The following is a 27,802-nucleotide window of genomic DNA, read 5'->3' on the forward strand; positions in this document are numbered from 1 at the left end:
GATCTTTAAATCATCATTTCTCTTGAACGTAATGTCGCAGAGACATGAAATCTTCGGTGTTGAGCTTCAAATTTTCTCTAGTTTACATAATGAGTAATAAATGTGGATTTTGAAAACTTTTAACACCTTGTAACGGCCGTCATTATGAACGCGTTCCTTTTACATTCTTCGCGCAAAATAAGAGACGCGCTTCACAAAATGTGTTCTATTTCCATCATGATGATAAACAAAGATTACAAAAGTCATATTCATGAAAAATTATTGGAAAAACATTTTATTGGCCGAGTAGGCGCCTTCAAAGTCTAGAAATGCGTCCAAAAATCCTCAAAAGGCTCATAAATGGATTTTAAGGTTAATAGACATTGTTAATCTGCATGAAGCCGTTTTGCTGAATATTCAGTAGGCCTACGCTAAAAGGTCACAATTGTTACCACTGGAACGGGGGGGGGTGTATTTATACTTGAGACTAAGTAATAAATGATTTCCAAAAGAAAATATCTTGGTTCAAAGACGTGCTCAAATTGTCGTCTGTCACTAATTTTGTGAGTTTTGTATAAACTTTCGCATATTGGAGGAAAAGTCGAAATATTCGATTTTCGGCATTTCGGCACTGATCTTTAAATCATCATTTCTCTTGAACGTAATGTCGCAGAGACATGAAATCTTCGGTGTTGAGCTTCAAATTTTCTCTAGTTTACTTAATGAGTAATAAATGTGGATTTTGAAAACTTTTAACACCTTGTAACGGCCGTCATTATGAACGCGTTCCTTTTACATTCTTCGCGCAAAATAAGAGACGCGCTTCACAAAATGTCTTCTATTTCCATCATGATGATAAACAAAGATTACAAAAAGTCATATTCATGAAAAATTATTGGAAAAAACATTTTATTGGCCGAGTAGGCGCCTTCAAAGTCTAGAAATGCGTCCAAAAATCCTCAAAAAGGCTCATAAATGGATTTTAAGGTTAATAGACATTGTTAATCTGCATGAAGCCGTTTTGCTGAATATTCAGTAGGCCTACGCTAAAAGGTCGCAATTGTTACCACTGGAACGGGGGGGTGTATTTATACTTGAGACTCAGTAATAAATGATTTCCAAAAGAAAATGGCAACACTGATAATCTAGAAAAGGAATTAATCTTGGTTCAAAGACGTGCTCAAATTGTCGTCTGTCACTAATTTTGTGAGTTTTGTATAAACTTTCGCATATTGGAGGAAAAGTCGAAATATTCGATTTTCGGCATTTCGGCACTGATCTTTAAATCATCATTTCTCTTGAACGTAATGTCGCAGAGACATGAAATCTTCGGTGTTGAGCTTCAAATTTTCTCTAGTTTACTTAATGAGTAATAAATGTGGATTTTGAAAACTTTTAACACCTTGTAACGGCCGTCATTATGAACGCGTTCCTTTTACATTCTTCGCGCAAAATAAGAGACGCGCTTCACAAAATGTGTTCTATTTCCATCATGATGATAAACAAAGATTACAAAAAGTCATATTCATGAAAAATTATTGGAAAAAACATTTTATTGGCCGAGTAGGCGCCTTCAAAGTCTAGAAATGCGTCCAAAAATCCTCAAAAGGCTCATAAATGGATTTTAAGGTTAATAGACATTGTTAATCTGCATGAAGCCGTTTTGCTGAATATTCAGTAGGCCTACGCTAAAAGGTCGCAATTGTTACCACTGGAACGGGGGGGGGGGTATTTATACTTGAGACTAAGTAATAAATGATTTCCAAAAGAAAATGGCAACACTGATAATCTAGAAAAGGAATTAATTTTGGTTCAAAGACGTGCTCAAATTGTCGTCTGTCACTAATTTTGTGAGTTTTGTATAAACTTTCGCATATTGGAGGAAAAGTCGAAATATTCGATTTTCGGCTTTTCGGCACTGATCTTTAAATCATCATTTCTCTTGAACGTAATGTCGCAGAGACATGAAATCTTCGGTGTTGAGCTTCAAATTTTCTCTAGTTTACTTAATGAGTAATAAATGTGGATTTTGAAAACTTTTAACACCTTGTAACGGCCGTCATTATGAACGCGTTCCTTTTACATTCTTCGCGCAAAATAAGAGACGCGCTTCTCAAAATGTCTTCTATTTCCATCATGATGATAAACAAAGATTACAAAAAGTCATATTCATGAAAAATTATTGGAAAAAACATTTTATTGGCCGAGTAGGCGCCTTCAAAGTCTAGAAATGCGTCCAAAAATCCTCAAAAAGGCTCATAAATGGATTTTAAGGTTAATAGACATTGTTAATCTGCATGAAGCCGTTTTGCTGAATATTCAGTAGGCCTACGCTAAAAGGTCGCAATTGTTACCACTGGAACGGGGGGGGTATTTATACTTGAGACTAAGTAATAAATGATTTCCAAAAGAAAATGGCAACACTGATAATCTAGAAAAGGAATTAATTTTGGTTCAAAGACGTGCTCAAATTGTCGTCTGTCACTAATTTTGTGAGTTTTGTATAAACTTTCGCATATTGGAGGAAAAGTCGAAATATTCGATTTTCGGCATTTCGGCACTGATCTTTAAATCATCATTTCTCTTGAACGTAATGTCGCAGAGACATGAAATCTTCGGTGTTGAGCTTCAAATTTTCTCTAGTTTACTTAATGAGTAATAAATGTGGATTTTGAAAACTTTTAACACCTTGTAACGGCCGTCATTATGAACGCGTTCCTTTTACATTCTTCGCGCAAAATAAGAGACGCGCTTCACAAAATGTGTTCTATTTCCATCATGATGATAAACAAAGATTACAAAAAGTCATATTCATGAAAAATTATTGGAAAAAACATTTTATTGGCCGAGTAGGCGCCTTCAAAGTCTAGAAATGCGTCCAAAAATCCTCAAAAAGGCTCATAAATGGATTTTAAGGTTAATAGACATTGTTAATCTGCATGAAGCCGTTTTGCTGAATATTCAGTAGGCCTACGCTAAAAGGTCACAATTGTTACCACTGGAACGGGGGGCGGTGTATTTATACTTGAGACTAAGTAATAAATGATTTCCAAAAAATATCTTGGTTCAAAGACGTGCTCAAATTGTCGTCTGTCACTAATTTTGTGAGTTTTGTATAAACTTTCGCATATTGGAGGAAAAGTCGAAATATTCGATTTTCGGCATTTCGGCACTGATCTTTAAATCATCATTTCTCTTGAACGTAATGTCGCAGAGACATGAAATCTTCGGTGTTGAGCTTCAAATTTTCTCTAGTTTACTTAATGAGTAATAAATGTGGATTTTGAAAACTTTTAACACCTTGTAACGGCCGTCATTATGAACGCGTTCCTTTTACATTCTTCGCGCAAAATAAGAGACGCGCTTCACAAAATGTCTTCTATTTCCATCATGATGATAAACAAAGATTACAAAAAGTCATATTCATGAAAAATTATTGGAAAAAACATTTTATTGGCCGAGTAGGCGCCTTCAAAGTCTAGAAATGCGTCCAAAAATCCTCAAAAGGCTCATAAATGGATTTTAAGGTTAATAGACATTGTTAATCTGCATGAAGCCGTTTTGCTGAATATTCAGTAGGCCTACGCTAAAAGGTCGCAATTGTTACCACTGGAACGGGGGGGTGTATTTATACTTGAGACTAAGTAATAAATGATTTCCAAAAGAAAATGGCAACACTGATAATCTAGAAAAGGAATTAATCTTGGTTCAAAGACGTGCTCAAATTGTCGTCTGTCACTAATTTTGTGAGTTTTGTATAAACTTTCGCATATTGGAGGAAAAGTCGAAATATTCGATTTTCGGCATTTCGGCACTGATCTTTAAATCATCATTTCTCTTGAACGTAATGTCGCAGAGACATGAAATCTTCGGTGTTGAGCTTCAAATTTTCTCTAGTTTACTTAATGAGTAATAAATGTGGATTTTGAAAACTTTTAACACCTTGTAACGGCCGTCATTATGAACGCGTTCCTTTTACATTCTTCGCGCAAAATAAGAGACGCGCTTCACAAAATGTGTTCTATTTCCATCATGATGATAAACAAAGATTACAAAAAGTCATATTCATGAAAAATTATTGGAAAAAACATTTTATTGGCCGAGTAGGCGCCTTCAAAGTCTAGAAATGCGTCCAAAAATCCTCAAAAAGGCTCATAAATGGATTTTAAGGTTAATAGACATTGTTAATCTGCATGAAGCCGTTTTGCTGAATATTCAGTAGGCCTACGCTAAAAGGTCGCAATTGTTACCACTGGAACGGGGGGGGTATTTATACTTGAGACTAAGTAATAAATGATTTCCAAAAGAAAATGGCAACACTGATAATCTAGAAAAGGAATTAATTTTGGTTCAAAGACGTGCTCAAATTGTCGTCTGTCACTAATTTTGTGAGTTTTGTATAAACTTTCGCATATTGGAGGAAAAGTCGAAATATTCGATTTTCGGCTTTTCGGCACTGATCTTTAAATCATCATTTCTCTTGAACGTAATGTCGCAGAGACATGAAATCTTCGGTGTTGAGCTTCAAATTTTCTCTAGTTTACTTAATGAGTAATAAATGTGGATTTTGAAAACTTTTAACACCTTGTAACGGCCGTCATTATGAACGCGTTCCTTTTACATTCTTCGCGCAAAATAAGAGACGCGCTTCTCAAAATGTCTTCTATTTCCATCATGATGATAAACAAAGATTACAAAAAGTCATATTCATGAAAAATTATTGGAAAAAACATTTTATTGGCCGAGTAGGCGCCTTCAAAGTCTAGAAATGCGTCCAAAAAACCTCAAAAAGGCTCATAAATGGATTTTAAGGTTAATAGACATTGTTAATCTGCATGAAGCCGTTTTGCTGAATATTCAGTAGGCCTACGCTAAAAGGTCGCAATTGTTACCACTGGAACGGGGGGGGTATTTATACTTGAGACTAAGTAATAAATGATTTCCAAAAGAAAATGGCAACACTGATAATCTAGAAAAGGAATTAATTTTGGTTCAAAGACGTGCTCAAATTGTCGTCTGTCACTAATTTTGTGAGTTTTGTATAAACTTTCGCATATTGGAGGAAAAGTCGAAATATTCGATTTTCGGCATTTCGGCACTGATCTTTAAATCATCATTTCTCTTGAACGTAATGTCGCAGAGACATGAAATCTTCGGTGTTGAGCTTCAAATTTTCTCTAGTTTACTTAATGAGTAATAAATGTGGATTTTGAAAACTTTTAACACCTTGTAACGGCCGTCATTATGAACGCGTTCCTTTTACATTCTTCGCGCAAAATAAGAGACGCGCTTCACAAAATGTGTTCTATTTCCATCATGATGATAAACAAAGATTACAAAAAGTCATATTCATGAAAAATTATTGGAAAAAACATTTTATTGGCCGAGTAGGCGCCTTCAAAGTCTAGAAATGCGTCCAAAAATCCTCAAAAAGGCTCATAAATGGATTTTAAGGTTAATAGACATTGTTAATCTGCATGAAGCCGTTTTGCTGAATATTCAGTAGGCCTACGCTAAAGGTCACAATTGTTACCACTGGAACGGGGGGGGGTGTATTTATACTTGAGACTAAGTAATAAATGATTTCCAAAAGAAAATATCTTGGTTCAAAGACGTGCTCAAATTGTCGTCTGTCACTAATTTTGTGAGTTTTGTATAAACTTTCGCATATTGGAGGAAAAGTCGAAATATTCGATTTTCGGCATTTCGGCACTGATCTTTAAATCATCATTTCTCTTGAACGTAATGTCGCAGAGACATGAAATCTTCGGTGTTGAGCTTCAAATTTTCTCTAGTTTACTTAATGAGTAATAAATGTGGATTTTGAAAACTTTTAACACCTTGTAACGGCCGTCATTATGAACGCGTTCCTTTTACATTCTTCGCGCAAAATAAGAGACGCGCTTCACAAAATGTCTTCTATTTCCATCATGATGATAAACAAAGATTACAAAAAGTCATATTCATGAAAAATTATTGGAAAAAACATTTTATTGGCCGAGTAGGCGCCTTCAAAGTCTAGAAATGCGTCCACAAATCCTCAAAAAGGCTCATAAATGGATTTTACGGTTAATAGACATTGTTAATCTGCATGAAGCCGTTTTGCTGAATATTCAGTAGGCCTACGCTAAAAGGTCGCAATTGTTACCACTGGAACGGGGGGGGTATTTATACTTGAGACTAAGTAATAAATGATTTCCAAAAGAAAATGGCAACACTGATAATCTAGAAAAGGAATTAATTTTGGTTCAAAGACGTCTCAAATTGTCGTCTGTCACTAATTTTGTGAGTTTTGTATAAACTTTCGCATATTGGAGGAAAAGTCGAAATATTCGATTTTCGGCATTTCGGCACTGATCTTTAAATCATCATTTCTCTTGAACGTAATGTCGCAGAGACATGAAATCTTCGGTGTTGAGCTTCAAATTTTCTCTAGTTTACTTAATGAGTAATAAATGTGGATTTTGAAAACTTTTAACACCTTGTAACGGCCGTCATTATGAACGCGTTCCTTTTACATTCTTCGCGCAAAATAAGAGACGCGCTTCACAAAATGTCTTCTATTTCCATCATGATGATAAACAAAGATTACAAAAAGTCATATTCATGAAAAATTATTGGAAAAAACATTTTATTGGCCGAGTAGGCGCCTTCAAAGTCTAGAAATGCGTCCAAAAATCCTCAAAAAGGCTCATAAATGGATTTTAAGGTTAATAGACATTGTTAATCTGCATGAAGCCGTTTTGCTGAATATTCAGTAGGCCTACGCTAAAAGGTCGCAATTGTTACCACTGGAACGGGGGGGGTATTTGTACTTGAGACTAAGTAATAAATGATTTCCAAAAGAAAATGGCAACACTGATAATCTAGAAAAGGAATTAATTTTGGTTCAAAGACGTGCTCAAATTGTCGTCTGTCACTAATTTTGTGAGTTTTGTATAAACTTTCGCATATTGGAGGAAAAGTCGAAATATTCGATTTTCGGCATTTCGGCACTGATCTTTAAATCATCATTTCTCTTGAACGTAATGTCGCAGAGACATGAAATCTTCGGTGTTGAGCTTCAAATTTTCTCTAGTTTACTTAATGAGTAATAAATGTGGATTTTGAAAACTTTTAACACCTTGTAACGGCCGTCATTATGAACGCGTTCCTTTTACATTCTTCGCGCAAAATAAGAGACGCGCTTCACAAAATGTGTTCTATTTCCATCATGATGATAAACAAAGATTACAAAAAGTCATATTCATGAAAAATTATTGGAAAAAACATTTTATTGGCCGAGTAGGCGCCTTCAAAGTCTAGAAATGCGTCCAAAAATCCTCAAAAAGGCTCATAAATGGATTTTAAGGTTAATAGACATTGTTAATCTGCATGAAGCCGTTTTGCTGAATATTCAGTAGGCCTACGCTAAAAGGTCACAATTGTTACCACTGGAACGGGGGGGGGTGTATTTATACTTGAGACTAAGTAATAAATGATTTCCAAAAGAAAATATCTTGGTTCAAAGACGTGCTCAAATTGTCGTCTGTCACTAATTTTGTGAGTTTTGTATAAACTTTCGCATATTGGAGGAAAAGTCGAAATATGGGAGTTTCGGCATTTCGGCACTGATCTTTAAATCATCATTTCTCTTGAACGTAATGTCGCAGAGACATGAAATCTTCGGTGTTGAGCTTCAAATTTTCTCTAGTTTACTTAATGAGTAATAAATGTGGATTTTGAAAACTTTTAACACCTTGTAACGGCCGTCATTATGAACGCGTTCCTTTTACATTCTTCGCGCAAAATAAGAGACGCGCTTCACAAAATGTGTTCTATTTCCATCATGATGATAAACAAAGATTACAAAAAGTCATATTCATGAAAAATTATTGGAAAAAAACATTTTATTGGCCGAGTAGGCGCCTTCAAAGTCTAGAAATGCGTCCAAAAATCCTCAAAAAGGCTCATAAATGGATTTTAAGGTTAATAGACATTGTTAATCTGCATGAAGCCGTTTTGCTGAATATTCAGTAGGCCTACGCTAAAAGGTCACAATTGTTACCACTGGAACGGGGGGGGGTGTATTTATACTTGAGACTAAGTAATAAATGATTTCCAAAAGAAAATATCTTGGTTCAAAGACGTGCTCAAATTGTCGTCTGTCACTAATTTTGTGAGTTTTGTATAAACTTTCGCATATTGGAGGAAAAGTCGAAATATTCGATTTTCGGCATTTCGGCACTGATCTTTAAATCATCATTTCTCTTGAACGTAATGTCGCAGAGACATGAAATCTTCGGTGTTGAGCTTCAAATTTTCTCTAGTTTACTTAATGAGTAATAAATGTGGATTTTGAAAACTTTTAACACCTTGTAACGGCCGTCATTATGAACGCGTTCCTTTTACATTCTTCGCGCAAAATAAGAGACGCGCTTCACAAAATGTCTTCTATTTCCATCATGATGATAAACAAAGATTACAAAAAGTCATATTCATGAAAATTATTGGAAAAAACATTTTATTGGCCGAGTAGGCGCCTTCAAAGTCTAGAAATGCGTCCAAAAATCCTCAAAAAGGCTCATAAATGGATTTTAAGGTTAATAGACATTGTTAATCTGCATGAAGCCGTTTTGCTGAATATTCAGTAGGCCTACGCTAAAAGGTCGCAATTGTTACCACTGGAACGGGGGGGTATTTATACTTGAGACTAAGTAATAAATGATTTCCAAAAGAAAATGGCAACACTGATAATCTAGAAAAGGAATTAATTTTGGTTCAAAGACGTGCTCAAATTGTCGTCTGTCACTAATTTTGTGAGTTTTGTATAAACTTTCGCATATTGGAGGAAAAGTCGAAATATTCGATTTTCGGCATTTCGGCACTGATCTTTAAATCATCATTTCTCTTGAACGTAATGTCGCAGAGACATGAAATCTTCGGTGTTGAGCTTCAAATTTTCTCTAGTTTACTTAATGAGTAATAAATGTGGATTTTGAAAACTTTTAACACCTTGTAACGGCCGTCATTATGAACGCGTTCCTTTTACATTCTTCGCGCAAAATAAGAGACGCGCTTCACAAAATGTCTTCTATTTCCATCATGATGATAAACAAAGATTACAAAAAGTCATATTCATGAAAAATTATTGGAAAAAACATTTTATTGGCCGAGTAGGCGCCTTCAAAGTCTAGAAATGCGTCCAAAAATCCTCAAAAAGGCTCATAAATGGATTTTAAGGTTAATAGACATTGTTAATCTGCATGAAGCCGTTTTGCTGAATATTCAGTAGGCCTACGCTAAAAGGTCGCAATTGTTACCACTGGAACGGGGGGGTATTTATACTTGAGACTAAGTAATAAATGATTTCCAAAAGAAAATGGCAACACTGATAATCTAGAAAAGGAATTAATTTTGGTTCAAAGACGTGCTCAAATTGTCGTCTGTCACTAATTTTGTGAGTTTTGTATAAACTTTCGCATATTGGAGGAAAAGTCGAAATATTCGATTTTCGGCATTTCGGCACTGATCTTTAAATCATCATTTCTCTTGAACGTAATGTCGCAGAGACATGAAATCTTCGGTGTTGAGCTTCAAATTTTCTCTAGTTTACTTAATGAGTAATAAATGTGGATTTTGAAAACTTTTAACACCTTGTAACGGCCGTCATTATGAACGCGTTCCTTTTACATTCTTCGCGCAAAATAAGAGACGCGCTTCACAAAATGTGTTCTATTTCCATCATGATGATAAACAAAGATTACAAAAAGTCATATTCATGAAAAATTATTGGAAAAAAACATTTTATTGGCCGAGTAGGCGCCTTCAAAGTCTAGAAATGCGTCCAAAAATCCTCAAAAAGGCTCATAAATGGATTTTAAGGTTAATAGACATTGTTAATCTGCATGAAGCCGTTTTGCTGAATATTCAGTAGGCCTACGCTAAAAGGTCACAATTGTTACCACTGGAACGGGGGGGTGTATTTATACTTGAGACTAAGTAATAAATGATTTCCAAAAGAAAATATCTTGGTTCAAAGACGTGCTCAAATTGTCGTCTGTCACTAATTTTGTGAGTTTTGTATAAACTTTCGCATATTGGAGGAAAAGTCGAAATATTCGATTTTCGGCATTTCGGCACTGATCTTTAAATCATCATTTCTCTTGAACGTAATGTCGCAGAGACATGAAATCTTCGGTGTTGAGCTTCAAATTTTCTCTAGTTTACTTAATGAGTAATAAATGTGGATTTTGAAAACTTTTAACACCTTGTAACGGCCGTCATTATGAACGCGTTCCTTTTACATTCTTCGCGCAAAATAAGAGACGCGCTTCACAAAATGTGTTCTATTTCCATCATGATGATAAACAAAGATTACAAAAAGTCATATTCATGAAAAATTATTGGAAAAAACATTTTATTGGCCGAGTAGGCGCCTTCAAAGTCTAGAAATGCGTCCAAAAATCCTCAAAAAGGCTCATAAATGGATTTTAAGGTTAATAGACATTGTTAATCTGCATGAAGCCGTTTTGCTGAATATTCAGTAGGCCTACGCTAAAAGGTCGCAATTGTTACCACTGGAACGGGGGGGTATTTATACTTGAGACTAAGTAATAAATGATTTCCAAAAGAAAATGGCAACACTGATAATCTAGAAAAGGAATTAATTTTGGTTCAAAGACGTGCTCAAATTGTCGTCTGTCACTAATTTTGTGAGTTTTGTATAAACTTTCGCATATTGGAGGAAAAGTCGAAATATTCGATTTTCGGCATTTCGGCACTGATCTTTAAATCATCATTTCTCTTGAACGTAATGTCGCAGAGACATGAAATCTTCGGTGTTGAGCTTCAAATTTTCTCTAGTTTACTTAATGAGTAATAAATGTGGATTTTGAAAACTTTTAACACCTTGTAACGGCCGTCATTATGAACGCGTTCCTTTTACATTCTTCGCGCAAAATAAGAGACGCGCTTCACAAAATGTGTTCTATTTCCATCATGATGATAAACAAAGATTACAAAAAGTCATATTCATGAAAAATTATTGGAAAAAACATTTTATTGGCCGAGTAGGCGCCTTCAAAGTCTAGAAATGCGTCCAAAAATCCTCAAAAAGGCTCATAAATGGATTTTAAGGTTAATAGACATTGTTAATCTGCATGAAGCCGTTTTGCTGAATATTCAGTAGGCCTACGCTAAAAGGTCGCAATTGTTACCACTGGAACGGGGGGGGGGTGTATTTATACTTGAGACTAAGTAATAAATGATTTCCAAAAGAAAATGGCAACACTGATAATCTAGAAAAGGAATTAATCTTGGTTCAAAGACGTGCTCAAATTGTCGTCTGTCACTAATTTTGTGAGTTTTGTATAAACTTTCGCATATTGGAGGAAAAGTCGAAATATTCGATTTTCGGCATTTCGGCACTGATCTTTAAATCATCATTTCTCTTGAACGTAATGTCGCAGAGACATGAAATCTTCGGTGTTGAGCTTCAAATTTTCTCTAGTTTACTTAATGAGTAATAAATGTGGATTTTGAAAACTTTTAACACCTTGTAACGGCCGTCATTATGAACGCGTTCCTTTTACATTCTTCGCGCAAAATAAGAGACGCGCTTCACAAAATGTGTTCTATTTCCATCATGATGATAAACAAAGATTACAAAAAGTCATATTCATGAAAAATTATTGGAAAAAACATTTTATTGGCCGAGTAGGCGCCTTCAAAGTCTAGAAATGCGTCCAAAAATCCTCAAAAAGGCTCATAAATGGATTTTAAGGTTAATAGACATTGTTAATCTGCATGAAGCCGTTTTGCTGAATATTCAGTAGGCCTACGCTAAAAGGTCGCAATTGTTACCACTGGAACGGGGGGGGGTTTTATACTTGAGACTAAGTAATAAATGATTTCCAAAAGAAAATGGCAACACTGATAATCTAGAAAAGGAATTAATTTTGGTTCAAAGACGTGCTCAAATTGTCGTCTGTCACTAATTTTGTGAGTTTTGTATAAACTTTCGCATATTGGAGGAAAAGTCGAAATATTCGATTTTCGGCATTTCGGCACTGATCTTTAAATCATCATTTCTCTTGAACGTAATGTCGCAGAGACATGAAATCTTCGGTGTTGAGCTTCAAATTTTCTCTAGTTTACTTAATGAGTAATAAATGTGGATTTTGAAAACTTTTAACACCTTGTAACGGCCGTCATTATGAACGCGTTCCTTTTACATTCTTCGCGCAAAATAAGAGACGCGCTTCACAAAATGTCTTCTATTTCCATCATGATGATAAACAAAGATTACAAAAAGTCATATTCATGAAAAATTATTGGAAAAAACATTTTATTGGCCGAGTAGGCGCCTTCAAAGTCTAGAAATGCGTCCAAAAATCCTCACAAAGGCTCATAAATGGATTTTAAGGTTAATAGACATTGTTAATCTGCATGAAGCCGTTTTGCTGAATATTCAGTAGGCCTACGCTAAAAGGTCGCAATTGTTACCACTGGAACGGGGGGGGGGTGTATTTATACTTGAGACTAAGTAATAAATGATTTCCAAAAGAAAATGGCAACACTGATAATCTAGAAAAGGAATTAATCTTGGTTCAAAGACGTGCTCAAATTGTCGTCTGTCACTAATTTTGTGAGTTTTGTATAAACTTTCGCATATTGGAGGAAAAGTCGAAATATTCGATTTTCGGCATTTCGGCACTGATCTTTAAATCATCATTTCTCTTGAACGTAATGTCGCAGAGACATGAAATCTTCGGTGTTGAGCTTCAAATTTTCTCTAGTTTACTTAATGAGTAATAAATGTGGATTTTGAAAACTTTTAACACCTTGTAACGGCCGTCATTATGAACGCGTTCCTTTTACATTCTTCGCGCAAAATAAGAGACGCGCTTCACAAAATGTGTTCTATTTCCATCATGATGATAAACAAAGATTACAAAAGTCATATTCATGAAAAATTATTGGAAAAAACATTTTATTGGCCGAGTAGGCGCCTTCAAAGTCTAGAAATGCGTCCAAAAATCCTCAAAAAGGCTCATAAATGGATTTTAAGGTTAATAGACATTGTTAATCTGCATGAAGCCGTTTTGCTGAATATTCAGTAGGCCTACGCTAAAAGGTCGCAATTGTTACCACTGGAACGGGGGGGGTATTTATACTTGAGACTAAGTAATAAATGATTTCCAAAAGAAAATGGCAACACTGATAATCTAGAAAAGGAATTAATTTTGGTTCAAAGACGTGCTCAAATTGTCGTCTGTCACTAATTTTGTGAGTTTTGTATAAACTTTCGCATATTGGAGGAAAAGTCGAAATATTCGATTTTCGGCATTTCGGCACTGATTTTTAAATCATCATTTCTCTTGAACGTAATGTCGCAGAGACATGAAATCTTCGGTGTTGAGCTTCAAATTTTCTCTAGTTTACTTAATGAGTAATAAATGTGGATTTTGAAAACTTTTAACACCTTGTAACGGCCGTCATTATGAACGCGTTCCTTTTACATTCTTCGCGCAAAATAAGAGACGCGCTTCACAAAATGTGTTCTATTTCCATCATGATGATAAACAAAGATTACAAAAAGTCATATTCATGAAAAATTATTGGAAAAAACATTTTATTGGCCGAGTAGGCGCCTTCAAAGTCTAGAATGCGTCCAAAATCCTCAAAAAGGCTCATAAATGGATTTTAAGGTTAATAGACATTGTTAATCTGCATGAAGCCGTTTTGCTGAATATTCAGTAGGCCTACGCTAAAAGGTCGCAATTGTTACCACTGGAACGGGGGGGGGTGTATTTATACTTGAGACTAAGTAATAAATGATTTCCAAAAGAAAATGGCAACACTGATAATCTAGAAAAGGAATTAATCTTGGTTCAAAGACGTGCTCAAATTGTCGTCTGTCACTAATTTTGTGAGTTTTGTATAAACTTTCGCATATTGGAGGAAAAGTCGAAATATTCGATTTTCGGCATTTCGGCACTGATCTTTAAATCATCATTTCTCTTGAACGTAATGTCGCAGAGACATGAAATCTTCGGTGTTGAGCTTCAAATTTTCTCTAGTTTACTTAATGAGTAATAAATGTGGATTTTGAAAACTTTTAACACCTTGTAACGGCCGTCATTATGAACGCGTTCCTTTTACATTCTTCGCGCAAAATAAGAGACGCGCTTCACAAAATGTGTTCTATTTCCATCATGATGATAAACAAAGATTACAAAAAGTCATATTCATGAAAAATTATTGGAAAAAACATTTTATTGGCCGAGTAGGCGCCTTCAAAGTCTAGAAATGCGTCCAAAAATCCTCAAAAAGGCTCATAAATGGATTTTAAGGTTAATAGACATTGTTAATCTGCATGAAGCCGTTTTGCTGAATATTCAGTAGGCCTACGCTAAAAGGTCGCAATTGTTACCACTGGAACGGGGGGGTATTTATACTTGAGACTAAGTAATAAATGATTTCCAAAAGAAAAGGGCAACACTGATAATCTAGAAAAGGAATTAATTTTGGTTCAAAGACGTGCTCAAATTGTCGTCTGTCACTAATTTTGTGAGTTTTGTATAAACTTTCGCATATTGGAGGAAAAGTCGAAATATTCGATTTTCGGCATTTCGGCACTGATCTTTAAATCATCATTTCTCTTGAACGTAATGTCGCAGAGACATGAAATCTTCGGTGTTGAGCTTCAAATTTTCTCTAGTTTACTTAATGAGTAATAAATGTGGATTTTGAAAACTTTTAACACCTTGTAACGGCCGTCATTATGAACGCGTTCCTTTTACATTCTTCGCGCAAAATAAGAGACGCGCTTCACAAAATGTCTTCTATTTCCATCATGATGATAAACAAAGATTACAAAAAGTCATATTCATGAAAAATTATTGGAAAAAACATTTTATTGGCCGAGTAGGCGCCTTCAAAGTCTAGAAATGCGTCCAAAAATCCTCAAAAAGGCTCATAAATGGATTTTAAGGTTAATAGACATTGTTAATCTGCATGAAGCCGTTTTGCTGAATATTCAGTAGGCCTACGCTAAAAGGTCGCAATTGTTACCACTGGAACGGGGGGGTGTATTTATACTTGAGACTAAGTAATAAATGATTTCCAAAAGAAAATGGCAACACTGATAATCTAGAAAAGGAATTAATCTTGGTTCAAAGACGTGCTCAAATTGTCGTCTGTCACTAATTTTGTGAGTTTTGTATAAACTTTCGCATATTGGAGGAAAAGTCGAAATATTCGATTTTCGGCATTTCGGCACTGATCTTTAAATCATCATTTCTCTTGAACGTAATGTCGCAGAGACATGAAATCTTCGGTGTTGAGCTTCAAATTTTCTCTAGTTTACTTAATGAGTAATAAATGTGGATTTTGAAAACTTTTAACACCTTGTAACGGCCGTCATTATGAACGCGTTCCTTTTACATTCTTCGTGCAAAATAAGAGACGCGCTTCACAAAATGTCTTCTATTTCCATCATGATGATAAACAAAGATTACAAAAAGTCATATTCATGAAAAATTATTGGAAAAAACATTTTATTGGCCGAGTAGGCGCCTTCAAAGTCTAGAAATGCGTCCAAAAATCCTCAAAAAGGCTCATAAATGGATTTTAAGGTTAATAGACATTGTTAATCTGCATGAAGCCGTTTTGCTGAATATTCAGTAGGCCTACGCTAAAAGGTCACAATTGTTACCACTGGAACGGGGGGGGGGGTGTATTTATACTTGAGACTAAGTAATAAATGATTTCCAAAAGAAAATATCTTGGTTCAAAGACGTGCTCAAATTGTCGTCTGTCACTAATTTTGTGAGTTTTGTATAAACTTTCGCATATTGGAGGAAAAGTCGAAATATTCGATTTTCGGCATTTCGGCACTGATCTTTAAATCATCATTTCTCTTGAACGTAATGTCGCAGAGACATGAAATCTTCGGTGTTGAGCTTCAAATTTTCTCTAGTTTACTTAATGAGTAATAAATGTGGATTTTGAAAACTTTTAACACCTTGTAACGGCCGTCATTATGAACGCGTTCCTTTTACATTCTTCGCGCAAAATAAGAGACGCGCTTCACAAAATGTGTTCTATTTCCATCATGATGATAAACAAAGATTACAAAAGTCATATTCATGAAAAATTATTGGAAAAACATTTTATTGGCCGAGTAGGCGCCTTCAAAGTCTAGAAATGCGTCCAAAAATCCTCAAAAGGCTCATAAATGGATTTTAAGGTTAATAGACATTGTTAATCTGCATGAAGCCGTTTTGCTGAATATTCAGTAGGCCTACGCTAAAAGGTCGCAATTGTTACCACTGGAACGGGGGGGTATTTATACTTGAGACTAAGTAATAAATGATTTCCAAAAGAAAATGGCAACACTGATAATCTAGAAAAGGAATTAATTTTGGTTCAAAGACGTGCTCAAATTGTCGTCTGTCACTAATTTTGTGAGTTTTGTATAAACTTTCGCATATTGGAGGAAAAGTCGAAATATTCGATTTTCGGCATTTCGGCACTGATCTTTAAATCATCATTTCTCTTGAACGTAATGTCGCAGAGACATGAAATCTTCGGTGTTGAGCTTCAAATTTTCTCTAGTTTACTTAATGAGTAATAAATGTGGATTTTGAAAACTTTTAACACCTTGTAACGGCCGTCATTATGAACGCGTTCCTTTTACATTCTTCGCGCAAAATAAGAGACGCGCTTCACAAAATGTGTTCTATTTCCATCATGATGATAAACAAAGATTACAAAAGTCATATTCATGAAAATTATTGGAAAAAACATTTTATTGGCCGAGTAGGCGCCTTCAAAGTCTAGAAATGCGTCCAAAAATCCTCAAAAGGCTCATAAATGGATTTTAAGGTTAATAGACATTGTTAATCTGCATGAAGCCGTTTTGCTGAATATTCAGTAGGCCTACGCTAAAGGTCGCAATTGTTACCACTGGAACGGGGGGGTGTATTTATACTTGAGACTAAGTAATAAATGATTTCCAAAAGAAAATGGCAACACTGATAATCTAGAAAAGGAATTAATCTTGGTTCAAAGACGTGCTCAAATTGTCGTCTGTCACTAATTTTGTGAGTTTTGTATAAACTTTCGCATATTGGAGGAAAAGTCGAAATATTCGATTTTCGGCATTTCGGCACTGATCTTTAAATCATCATTTCTCTTGAACGTAATGTCGCAGAGACATGAAATCTTCGGTGTTGAGCTTCAAATTTTCTCTAGTTTACTTAATGAGTAATAAATGTGGATTTTGAAAACTTTTAACACCTTGTAACGGCCGTCATTATGAACGCGTTCCTTTTACATTCTTCGCGCAAAATAAGAGACGCGCTTCACAAAATGTGTTCTATTTCCATCATGATGATAAACAAAGATTACAAAAAGTCATATTCATGAAAAATTATTGGAAAAAACATTTTATTGGCCGAGTAGGCGCCTTCAAAGTCTAGAAATGCGTCCAAAAATCCTCAAAAAGGCTCATAAATGGATTTTAAGGTTAATAGACATTGTTAATCTGCATGAAGCCGTTTTGCTGAATATTCAGTAGGCCTACGCTAAAAGGTCGCAATTGTTACCACTGGAACGGGGGGGGTGTATTTATACTTGAGACTAAGTAATAAATGATTTCCAAAAGAAAATGGCAACACTGATAATCTAGAAAAGGAATTAATCTTGGTTCAAAGACGTGCTCAAATTGTCGTCTGTCACTAATTTTGTGAGTTTTGTATAAACTTTCGCATATTGGAGGAAAAGTCGAAATATTCGATTTTCGGCATTTCGGCACTGATCTTTAAATCATCATTTCTCTTGAACGTAATGTCGCAGAGACATGAAATCTTCGGTGTTGAGCTTCAAATTTTCTCTAGTTTACTTAATGAGTAATAAATGTGGATTTTGAAAACTTTTAACACCTTGTAACGGCCGTCATTATGAACGCGTTCCTTTTACATTCTTCGCGCAAAATAAGAGACGCGCTTCACAAAATGTCTTCTATTTCCATCATGATGATAAACAAAGATTACAAAAGTCATATTCATGAAAAATTATTGGAAAAAACATTTTATTGGCCGAGTAGGCGCCTTCAAAGTCTAGAAATGCGTCCAAAATCCTCAAAAGGCTCATAAATGGATTTTAAGGTTAATAGACATTGTTAATCTGCATGAAGCCGTTTTGCTGAATATTCAGTAGGCCTACGCTAAAAGGTCGCAATTGTTACCACTGGAACGGGGGGGTGTATTTATACTTGACACTAAGTAATAAATGATTTCCAAAAGAAAATGGCAACACTGATAATCTAGAAAAGGAATTAATCTTGGTTCAAAGACGTGCTCAAATTGTCGTCTGTCACTAATTTTGTGAGTTTTGTATAAACTTTCGCATATTGGAGGAAAAGTCGAAATATTCGATTTTCGGCATTTCGGCACTGATCTTTAAATCATCATTTCTCTTGAACGTAATGTCGCAGAGACATGAAATCTTCGGTGTTGAGCTTCAAATTTTCTCTAGTTTACTTAATGAGTAATAAATGTGGATTTTGAAAACTTTTAACACCTTATAAGAGGGCGCAACACTAAATCACTCCCCCTTAAGCAATTTTTTGCGAGCCGTTTGGAAATTTTACCCCCCGGGGGGGGGGGGGCTCATAATTATTGCACAGCCCCTTACCATGATGATATAGTGGTTATGCAATATGGTGGCACAATTGGGCGACAAACTGTATGCAAACAACACTAACATACCGTATAGGCTACATGTTCTCCATTGTCGTATTTTACAATTTGCATACAATTTGTATTCTTTACACTTGACAAAATGTATACTTCGATTGCAAATAGGTTTAGAAAGTATTATGTAGTAGCCTATGTTGTTTGTATATTGGTGATGAAACTGTAATTATGTAATCCTTGTCATTCTTAATTTCGCACTAAATTTCACCTATTCACATTGATTACTACGCCACTACGCAAAACATTATATCATGTATATTACATTTAGCAACCTGGACAACCGATTCTTGTGTTATGCAAGGCTCACTCAGTCATTTAATGAGGCAATACAAACGATCGAATTTGGTGTTGAAATGAGCTAAATTTTGAGTTACACCTTTTCAATGTAAAATTAATTTTCTCGGCCAAATGAAAAGCAATCATTTTCATTTTTTCAGTAAATGTCAGGTCAAATTGCAGTGCTTAATACTGTATTTTTTTTTCAAATCCTAGTGTTAAACTTAGGCGTGAAATTCAGTCATTTCGTGTAAGATTTTCGATTTTGATAGGCTTAAACTCTGCCCGCGAGCCTTTTTTGGATCAACCTTTTAGCTTTTCAAAGTAATATAGTTCGCTAATGAAGGATTTTTCCCAACTTTCTAACGCACATCACCGTGAGCGATATATCATAGTTTTGTCAGAATTTCCGTTTTGATTTCACCATTTTTTACTGCCGGCTGAAAAATTTTCAAAATCAACGCGTGAAATCTAAAGCTAATACTAGCATTGTGGATCGATATCCCTGGGTTTAATAGGAATACCGGCATGGCTACAGTGTTGCCAGAACTTCAATATAGCAACGAAATTCCCAGGCCTAATAGCGCTCCTACTGATCATGTTTATAGCACGATGAGGATCTTTCATCACGTGAGTGATTAATTACTTGATTTCATCATCACCGTGATCATCGGACCAATGTGTTGAAATTTGCTTCCCCTCAAAACAACTTTGCCCAACAATCTTACATGCAATTGGGCAATATTTTAAACAAAACTTTCTTTAACAAAACATAATATTACGCTGTATGTTTTATGATCAAGCAAACTGTTTGGAACACACTTCCAAATAACCTTCGTTGCGCCCCCAGACTATCGTTATTTAAACACCAGCTTAAAACCAATCTTTATAAATTGATTGTTTTTATGTTTGTTTGTAAATTTCGTGCTTTACGCGCTTTGAGTTCCTCATCAGAGGTTGTGCCTTATAAGAACCATTCATTATCATTGTTAACTTAAACAGGTTTTTGTTTTTAAACGAAAACTAGACCTGTTCAAGCAATTATTTAAAATTGCTTGCCTAAAAACAGAATAACTTGGATGTTAATACTTGACGTAGTGTTTCAATTGTCATGAAGGTGACTGGGTATGATGCCTTTTGTTTGTGTTTGTGTTTGTTTGAAACTGCTTTTGGAAACCCACCGAAAGTCATAGGCCCTAATGAAGCAGCCAAAACAATACCAGGTTAAACATGGAAGTTTATAAAAACTTATTAAATAACCTTAAGGAAAAAAAACCATTTGTGGCAACAATAAGCCTTGCATTGAAAGTCATGGTTAAAGTGTGTTGAGTACCACCCCAAAGTTTCCCTACATACACCCCCACTACCCACCTCACACACCTCTGCACCCACCCCACCCCATAGGCCTACATGTACATGATATTACATAATAATATATAGCATAGCTATACATTTAGGTATAGCGCTTAATTATGACAAATATGGTTAGGCCTATAATAGGCCTACATGTCAAATTAAAAACAAACACGAACACAAGTCTGAAGGGTGTAATGAAAATGGCAACCCGCGATGGGGGGCAGGGGGGTAGGTCATACAAAATTCACCTGGAGATAGGAGGGACAGAAGATTATAATCCCCTATAATAACACGCTAATTTTTCTAGGTTTGGACCGTGGATTTTCCCATGGACCTCAAGCGCGCGTCTCTTAATACGGACTAACCTAGGTAAACAAACAAACAGACAGACAAAATGGTTTTCATAATCATGGAATCCATATAAATTGAAATTGCAGGCTATCACGGGAGCAAATTTTTAAAATTCACCTCATTTACCAGAAAACCCAATTGGGGATTTGGGCTACCAAATCGCTGGTCGGGCAATCTTTGCTTTTCAATGGAAAATTGCCCTGGATGACAACAATGAAAATATCGACTATTTCTGCTGGTTGCTCACGAGATAAAAGTACTGAGTTTGACGTCATTTTCGGAGCATGAAGGGAAAATAGGTTAAAATAAAAACGGAAATTCTGACAAAACTATAATATATAGACCCACACGATTTGCCTTAGGCCTACAGAGGTGGGAAATATCTTTCTTTAGCAAACTATATTAGTTTGAGACGCTAAAAAATCAATTCCGTAAAAAGCTCGCGGGCGAACTCAAGGCCTATAAAAATCAAAAATATCACACTAAAAGACACAATTTGATGCTTAATTTTAACACCAGGATTTAAAAAAAAATGTATATCCAAGCACCAAATTTTTAACTGACATTACTGAAGAAAAAAAAAATATTGCTTCATATTTGACCGAGAAAATTAATTTCATAGCAAAAAGGTGTATCTCTGAATTGTGCTGATTTTAACATATATCGATCGACTTTTAGCGCGACTAAGCATTTCTAAAGAATCGGTTGTCCAGGTTGCTGACTGATTATATAATAGACCTACATTTGTATATAAACAGTGAAACCTCCTAGCATAATAAAAACGTCATAAGTTCAACTCACATTTGATATATATAGGCCTACTTAACACTTCTTATAACATATATATAAGATGTCTTGCCGTAAAATGAGTATGTTATGTTTATGTCTATATTTTTCAAGTGTTCAATAAAAAAATACATAACACGTCTACAAATTTCTTATTTCTGTCTTCATCCGATGCAATCGATCACAGCAATACACACCCCTCCATAATATTCGTCAATAATCAATGTCCTCAATACAAAATACAACCCCCCCCCCCCCCAGATTATACCACTTCCCAACTTAGGGGCTGTGCATGAATTATGAGCCCTGGGGAGGGTAAAATTGGGGGCGGGGGCAAGAAATTTTGGCGAGCCGAAAGGGTGTGGGGGGGGAAGCAATTTTTGGCAAGCCGAGAGGGGAGGCAAGTGATTTTTGGCACACATTCATGGGGCGCCTTTTAAATAAAACGCGCTAAACAGGCTTAGGAAAACGCTACAGAAACGCTTAAATATGCAAATTTTCCTGCTCGCGCTCGCAACATGTATATAGACCATTTAAGATTTGGAAATTGGGATCCCAAAAATTTGGCATGTGCAAGGGGGGGGGCAAAGAATTTTTGGCGGGCTGAGAGGGGGGGGCAATCAATTTTGGCTGGCGGAGAGGGGGATTTTGGTGAGCCATTTGGAAATTTTGCCCCCCCCCCCCGGGGGCTCATAATTATTGCACAGCCCCTTACACCTAAAATCAAAAACAATTTCATTTTCAAACCAAACTTGTTAAATCCCATGCGTCCTCTTACACATCGCCTACTCCAATACATATATCCTTTAAATTTAATATTCTTCCCTTCGTGACTGATTAAATTCTTTGAACCAATCAAACCCCTTGCATTTCCTCACATCACATCAAGCTCACATTGGGCGCCCCATTCCTTTTTTAAAGGAATTTTTATTTACACTTTCGCTGGGACAGGAGGGTGAAAGTGCATAGGAACAATGCCGGAAACTACGTCACGCTATTGTTCGACCTAGGCTACATATTTTTAACGCATGCGTGTTCGTCAATACAGCTTTAGACTCCTCCACCTTCGCAACACGGTACGTGGAGTGACTGGAATCACACTGACGGCGGAGGAGAATACTAGCTGGTCAAACAGTTTAATTCTATCAAGCATATAATACCTAAACAATCATCGTCATTTGATCTATTTACTCACAGAATATATTGTATACTCAAAATATAATTTTAAAATAGTAAACCTGTTAACTTATATAGTTGTGTACTTAAATATAAGGACACGTGATGTCGAAGACAAAATGGCCGCTAATCCGCCTATTGTGAGACCTAGGATACATATTTCGAAAGAGGGCAGCAGACTAGGATGCCTATCCCTTTGTCTATTATTCCTGGCTGGGATCACTGAATGTTAAATTTGACCCCTATCCTTGGAATGACCCGACTTTGCCACGCATGGCACTGTTGGTAGCCATCATTAAATTACTAAATAAATTGCTATTTATTTTCACGTTACCGTACTTTTACACAGTGTCTTTTGTCATAACATAAAGTTTTGGTGTACAGAACAGGTCTATTTAATTCTAAACCTACAAAAAAGGGAATGTATATTAATATTGATATTAAAATTAGTATATCGCAAAGAGTGAAAATTATAGGCCTACTAATTGCTCCTCCACCATGTACCATGTACAGGGCCTTGGCCACTATCCTACCATCCTACCAGGGAAGTGCCACTGAGGTACGTACCTAGGCACTCGCGCTGACACATACCCGAATTACCGCTTTTACAATGACCAACAAGTATCGGCAACATTTAAGAATAAAAAGTTGTACGTTTTCATTTAAATGTGAGAGTTCTAAATTTCACCAAAGTTACTACGTTCTAATGATACATGAATAATGTCATGCTCTGGTACCATCAGATGTCGTTCTGCAAGTATTAATACAACCAAATCCAATCATGGGTAGACGGAAGCAAGCGATACTTCTTCTCATCGCCATAGTCACGATCATCTGTTGTGTGATTGTTGAATTCAGCATGGTTACACCATTCTTCCGTTCTCTTTTGCCACCTGAATTTATTGGTATCAACGATATGTTAATCTCACATGTTGTCGATGAACCACTTGTACAAAAAGGTGAGTTGGAGAGTCCGGGGGGTTCTTCGAAAAATTTTGTACGGGGGTGTGCCACGCAGACTTTCGGATGCTGACTTTCTCTATACCTACTTTTTGCTGTTTTTGCAACCCATCAGTATACCAATTTTCAAGAAAAAGCACCCACATTTGCCATAATTCGGCGCTTTAAGGGCATATTTGCCCAAATGCGCCCAATTGTGCGCATTGGTCTCCACTGAAAACCCACCCATCGATATACCACAATCGCTGAAAAGGTACCCCAATACCGTGGCACATCCCCGGGGCACATCCCCGTACACCTTCAACCAGGAAGAACCCCTCCGGGTGGAGAGTAGAGAAAAAAAATTCATTATCCTGATCCTGGGGAAGAGGATCTACTATTAGCCTTTCACATGACATCACGTACGCGTAGCATAGCCATGCAGACATGCTGTTTTAGGGACCATTCACAAACACTTGTAGGCCTAAGGTGGGGGGCTGATGCAAAATGGGGTCCCTTAAAAGTTTTGACCCTCCAAAAGGGGGCAGAAAAAATTGACCACAAATTTTCCCGGGATAATTTTTCACGGGAAAATTTGAGTTTATTATGCTGATATGAGGTTGGCCCTGAAATTTTTGAGATCTGAAAAGTGGGGTGGGGTGGGGATTTTCGAGATGATTTTTTGCATCAGTCCCCCCTAACAGGTGTTTGTGAACGGTGACTTAAGGTGGCTGTGTACTCTCAGATACGCATGTAGTAAAAGTGCCATAACTTTGTAATTATTCATGCAAGACATGTAAAAGTATACATTTTTATAAAGGCAAGACATCAATGAATCTCAATATAAGTACAGTTTTGGTGTAAAAACAACAATTATGAAGAAAATCACAAAAAAGTGGCAATTTTTGTTCGGTACATCATAACAAAAAAACACTGCTTTCCAAAAATTTTTGTTTTACTTTTTTCTTAATCTTGAGGCACCATTCCAAAAACGGTTTTTTAGTTTTTGATATTGGCCTTATTTTTGAGATATTGACCATATAAGGCATCAAAATGAACTTTTTAAAATTCATAACCGCCTATTTGCACACAATGATGCCTAAAATTGGAAATAGACCAAAATATAAAAAAAATGAAAACTGTTTCTTAAGTCAATCATGCTTTTTATGATGAGCATAATTGCTTACCTATAGATGCTGTATTTATTGAGTTATCGTGTACCTAAATCGTCATTTTATTGAGAAAATGAACATTGAAATAAAGGCCGTTGAAGTTTAAAGTGGTAACATTTTGCACTTTGATCGAAGCTTACCGGAGAATGCGGCAGTTCTCGTTTTTCTATCTTACATTACGTGAACATCGGGTAAATCCACAGCCCCTTGAGAAGTTTGGGCGAAATCTATTCATATCTTGATGTTTAAATCGGGGAAAGAACTTGAAAAAATCACATTTTATCAGCTAAAACGGAGCCATTTGACCGCTAGGTTTTTTTTTTTCACTGCTTCCGTGGTGTTTCCATAAGATGCGCCACGCATGCAGATAAGCGTCGCGTATACGGAGCGTATCTGTGCGTTACCAAATTGCGCGATACGCAACGCGATGCGCTGTTGCGAGCGTGTACCCTGCTGGTACAACAAAGATTTTCTTTCCTTTTAAATTTCAAACACGAGTGGAATAGTGAAATAAAATCCTTCAAATATTGCAGTTGGAGTTTATTAATCTGGATTTTCATTCCTTGTATTTATAAAAAACATAACAAAGTACAAACCACAGAATTAGAGAAGGAGAACCGGGACTCCCTATACCGCCACGTACAATCGCGCCGTCAGCTATGGGGAGAAAATTGGGGGTATTCGGGTCCTTACCGACGGTGCGCGGAGACGAACGAAAACATTTCCGCGTCTCATCTGAAGCGTTGTCGTACTGCGCGTGCTGGTCGCATCAAGTGCGTCTCTCAAATGCGTCCATCATCCATGTCGCGCTTGCATGACAACGAATGCCTCGAGCGCATTCCGAGGGAAACCGAATACCCCCAATTTTTTCCCCATGCCTGTATCAAGATGGCGGTCGAGTCCTGGTTCTCTGGTTTTAATTCTGTGGTACAAACATATCAAAAAAACTCAATTTTGCGAAAGAAACAATGTCTAGAGTACACAGCCGCGTTAATAGTGTAATGCATTTTAGGTCTACAAATTGATAGGGCCTATAGAATACTATAGTAAGAATTCCAATTGAATGAACGCAGCTTTCAACAGCTGCACTTGATCCAACCGCGATCGTATATCGCGTATTTCAAACTACAACGCGAACGCACGACCTTGGATACAATGCTAACCAATCATGAGTGCGTTAGCATGGTTAGAATTAGATTCACTTTCGCGTTACTCACGCACAGTCGCACACGCTGGCGTCACGCTATTAAAAGCTGCGTTCATTCAATTGGAATTCCCACTACAGTACCCTCCACACACAAACAGGTCACACCCGTTCCCTAATCCATGCTACCCGGCCCGGCTCTGAGATGCCCCTCAGCCGGTAGATCTCATGCTTACCTAATTAATTAATTAATTAATTAAATAATTAATACTATCCACATTAATGATTTGACCTAATTCTCAAATTGCAAAGACTAAAGGCCCATTGATTTGCTCTCATCCAGACGATCGTAAAAATTAGGGCTGCTAAGAATACGCAATTGCGTTATTTGCGCCGCAATTTGCGTATTTTGGCTCCAATTGCGTTTTTTGACATTTTTGAAAAAATCTATAAAATTTTTTTTTTTTTTTTTTTTTTTTTTTTTTTGCGATTTTAATTTTTTTCGCGGATTTGAAGAGTCCCTGGACCTAACATCCAGTGCTACCATCATTTTAAAAAAAATCAAAAAAAACAAACAAAAAAAATCGAAAAAAGATACAAAAAAATTACAAGTTTGTATCCAAATGGGACCAATTTGTAACTTGTGTTCACTTCAAAATCTATCTAAGATATAGACTTGTGTAGAAAACCAATGCATTTTTATATCTTCAATAGACTATGCAGTGAACACAAGTTACAAATCGGTCCCATTTGGATACAAACTTGTAATTTTTTTGTATCTTTTTTCCAATTTTTTTAAAATTAATCACAAATGATTGCAGTACCTCACTCTAGGTCAAGGGACTCTCTAAATCCGCAAAATATTTTTTAAAAAACGCAATTTTTTATTTTTCTTATTTTTAATTTTCTTAATTTTTTTTTTTTTTTAAATTTTTTTTTTCAAATTTGTTTTAATGATGGTAGCACTTGATGTTAGGCCCAGGGACTCTCCAAATCCGTGAAAAAAATTTAGATTTTGCGTTTTTGGCGGGAAATCGCGGATTTTTGCGTTTTTTGGAAAATCGGGGTGCGTTTTTTGACCTCCAAAATCGCGTATTCTTAGCAGGCCTAGTAAAAATCATCAAAATTCAGATTTTGGTACCTTTGTCATTGTCATAGATGTGCAAACATAGCCTGCGAGTCAGCCGAAAGACGGGTCAGTCCATATCAAAACAGATTGAGTGTACACCCACCCTCTTGGATTTTGCTCTCCTTTGGCTCAGGGGTACCTTTCATGGATCCCTAGGTGAGGTCACAAGAAAAAATTCAAATTCCATTTCGTTTGCGAATGGCGGGCAATCAAAGTTTGGCGACCTCGACCAAAATTGGGAATTTAAGGGGTCCAAATGACAAAGTGCTCTCTTTGAGGGGCACTTTCTTCTTAATTGAATCAGTTGTGATCCTCTTTTTGAATCACTGGCTGTGTCTGAAATACCTAATGCCAAAAAAGATAGATTTCGGAATTTCGTTGGGATTTCAGAGAGGGTCAAAATCAGCACTTCGTACTGTTCAATCAAATTATCTTGATTTTGAAGGACCCATGATAATGTCACAGTGCACTTATAGGTCCTAATTATGTTCAGAATGAATTAACCATGTGCCAATGTCTATGAGCAATTCAAAAAAAGAGAAATTTCTAGACCCCTACAGAATTTTAGGCCCCCTAAAGTGGTTCAGCCACAAATGGCGCTTAAAATCGGCAAATTTTGACACCTAATAACTTTAGGTCGCCAAACTTTGATTGCCCGCCATTCGCAAACGAAATGGAATTTGAATTTTTTTCTTGTGACCTCACCTAGGGATCCAAGAAAGGTACCCCTGAGCCAAAGGAGAGCAAA

The 27,802-nt window shown here is 36.3% G+C and overlaps 1 protein-coding gene across 1 annotated transcript in view; it reads left to right on the forward strand.

Moving 5' to 3' along the window:
• The first annotated feature begins 23,220 nt into the window (after nt 1-23,220).
• Nucleotides 23,221-27,802, forward strand: part of LOC140144333 (carbohydrate sulfotransferase 13-like) — a 36,681-nt gene continuing 32,099 nt past the window's right edge. The window contains exon 1 of the mRNA XM_072166158.1: nt 23,221-23,629. Within this exon, the coding sequence (XP_072022259.1) occupies nt 23,452-23,629 (178 nt within the window). The 5' untranslated portion in view covers nt 23,221-23,451. The remainder of the gene's footprint in view (nt 23,630-27,802) is intronic.

Source organism: Amphiura filiformis, unplaced genomic scaffold (assembly GCF_039555335.1).
Source record: "Amphiura filiformis unplaced genomic scaffold, Afil_fr2py scaffold_50, whole genome shotgun sequence".
Taxonomy (NCBI): domain Eukaryota; kingdom Metazoa; phylum Echinodermata; class Ophiuroidea; order Amphilepidida; family Amphiuridae; genus Amphiura; species Amphiura filiformis.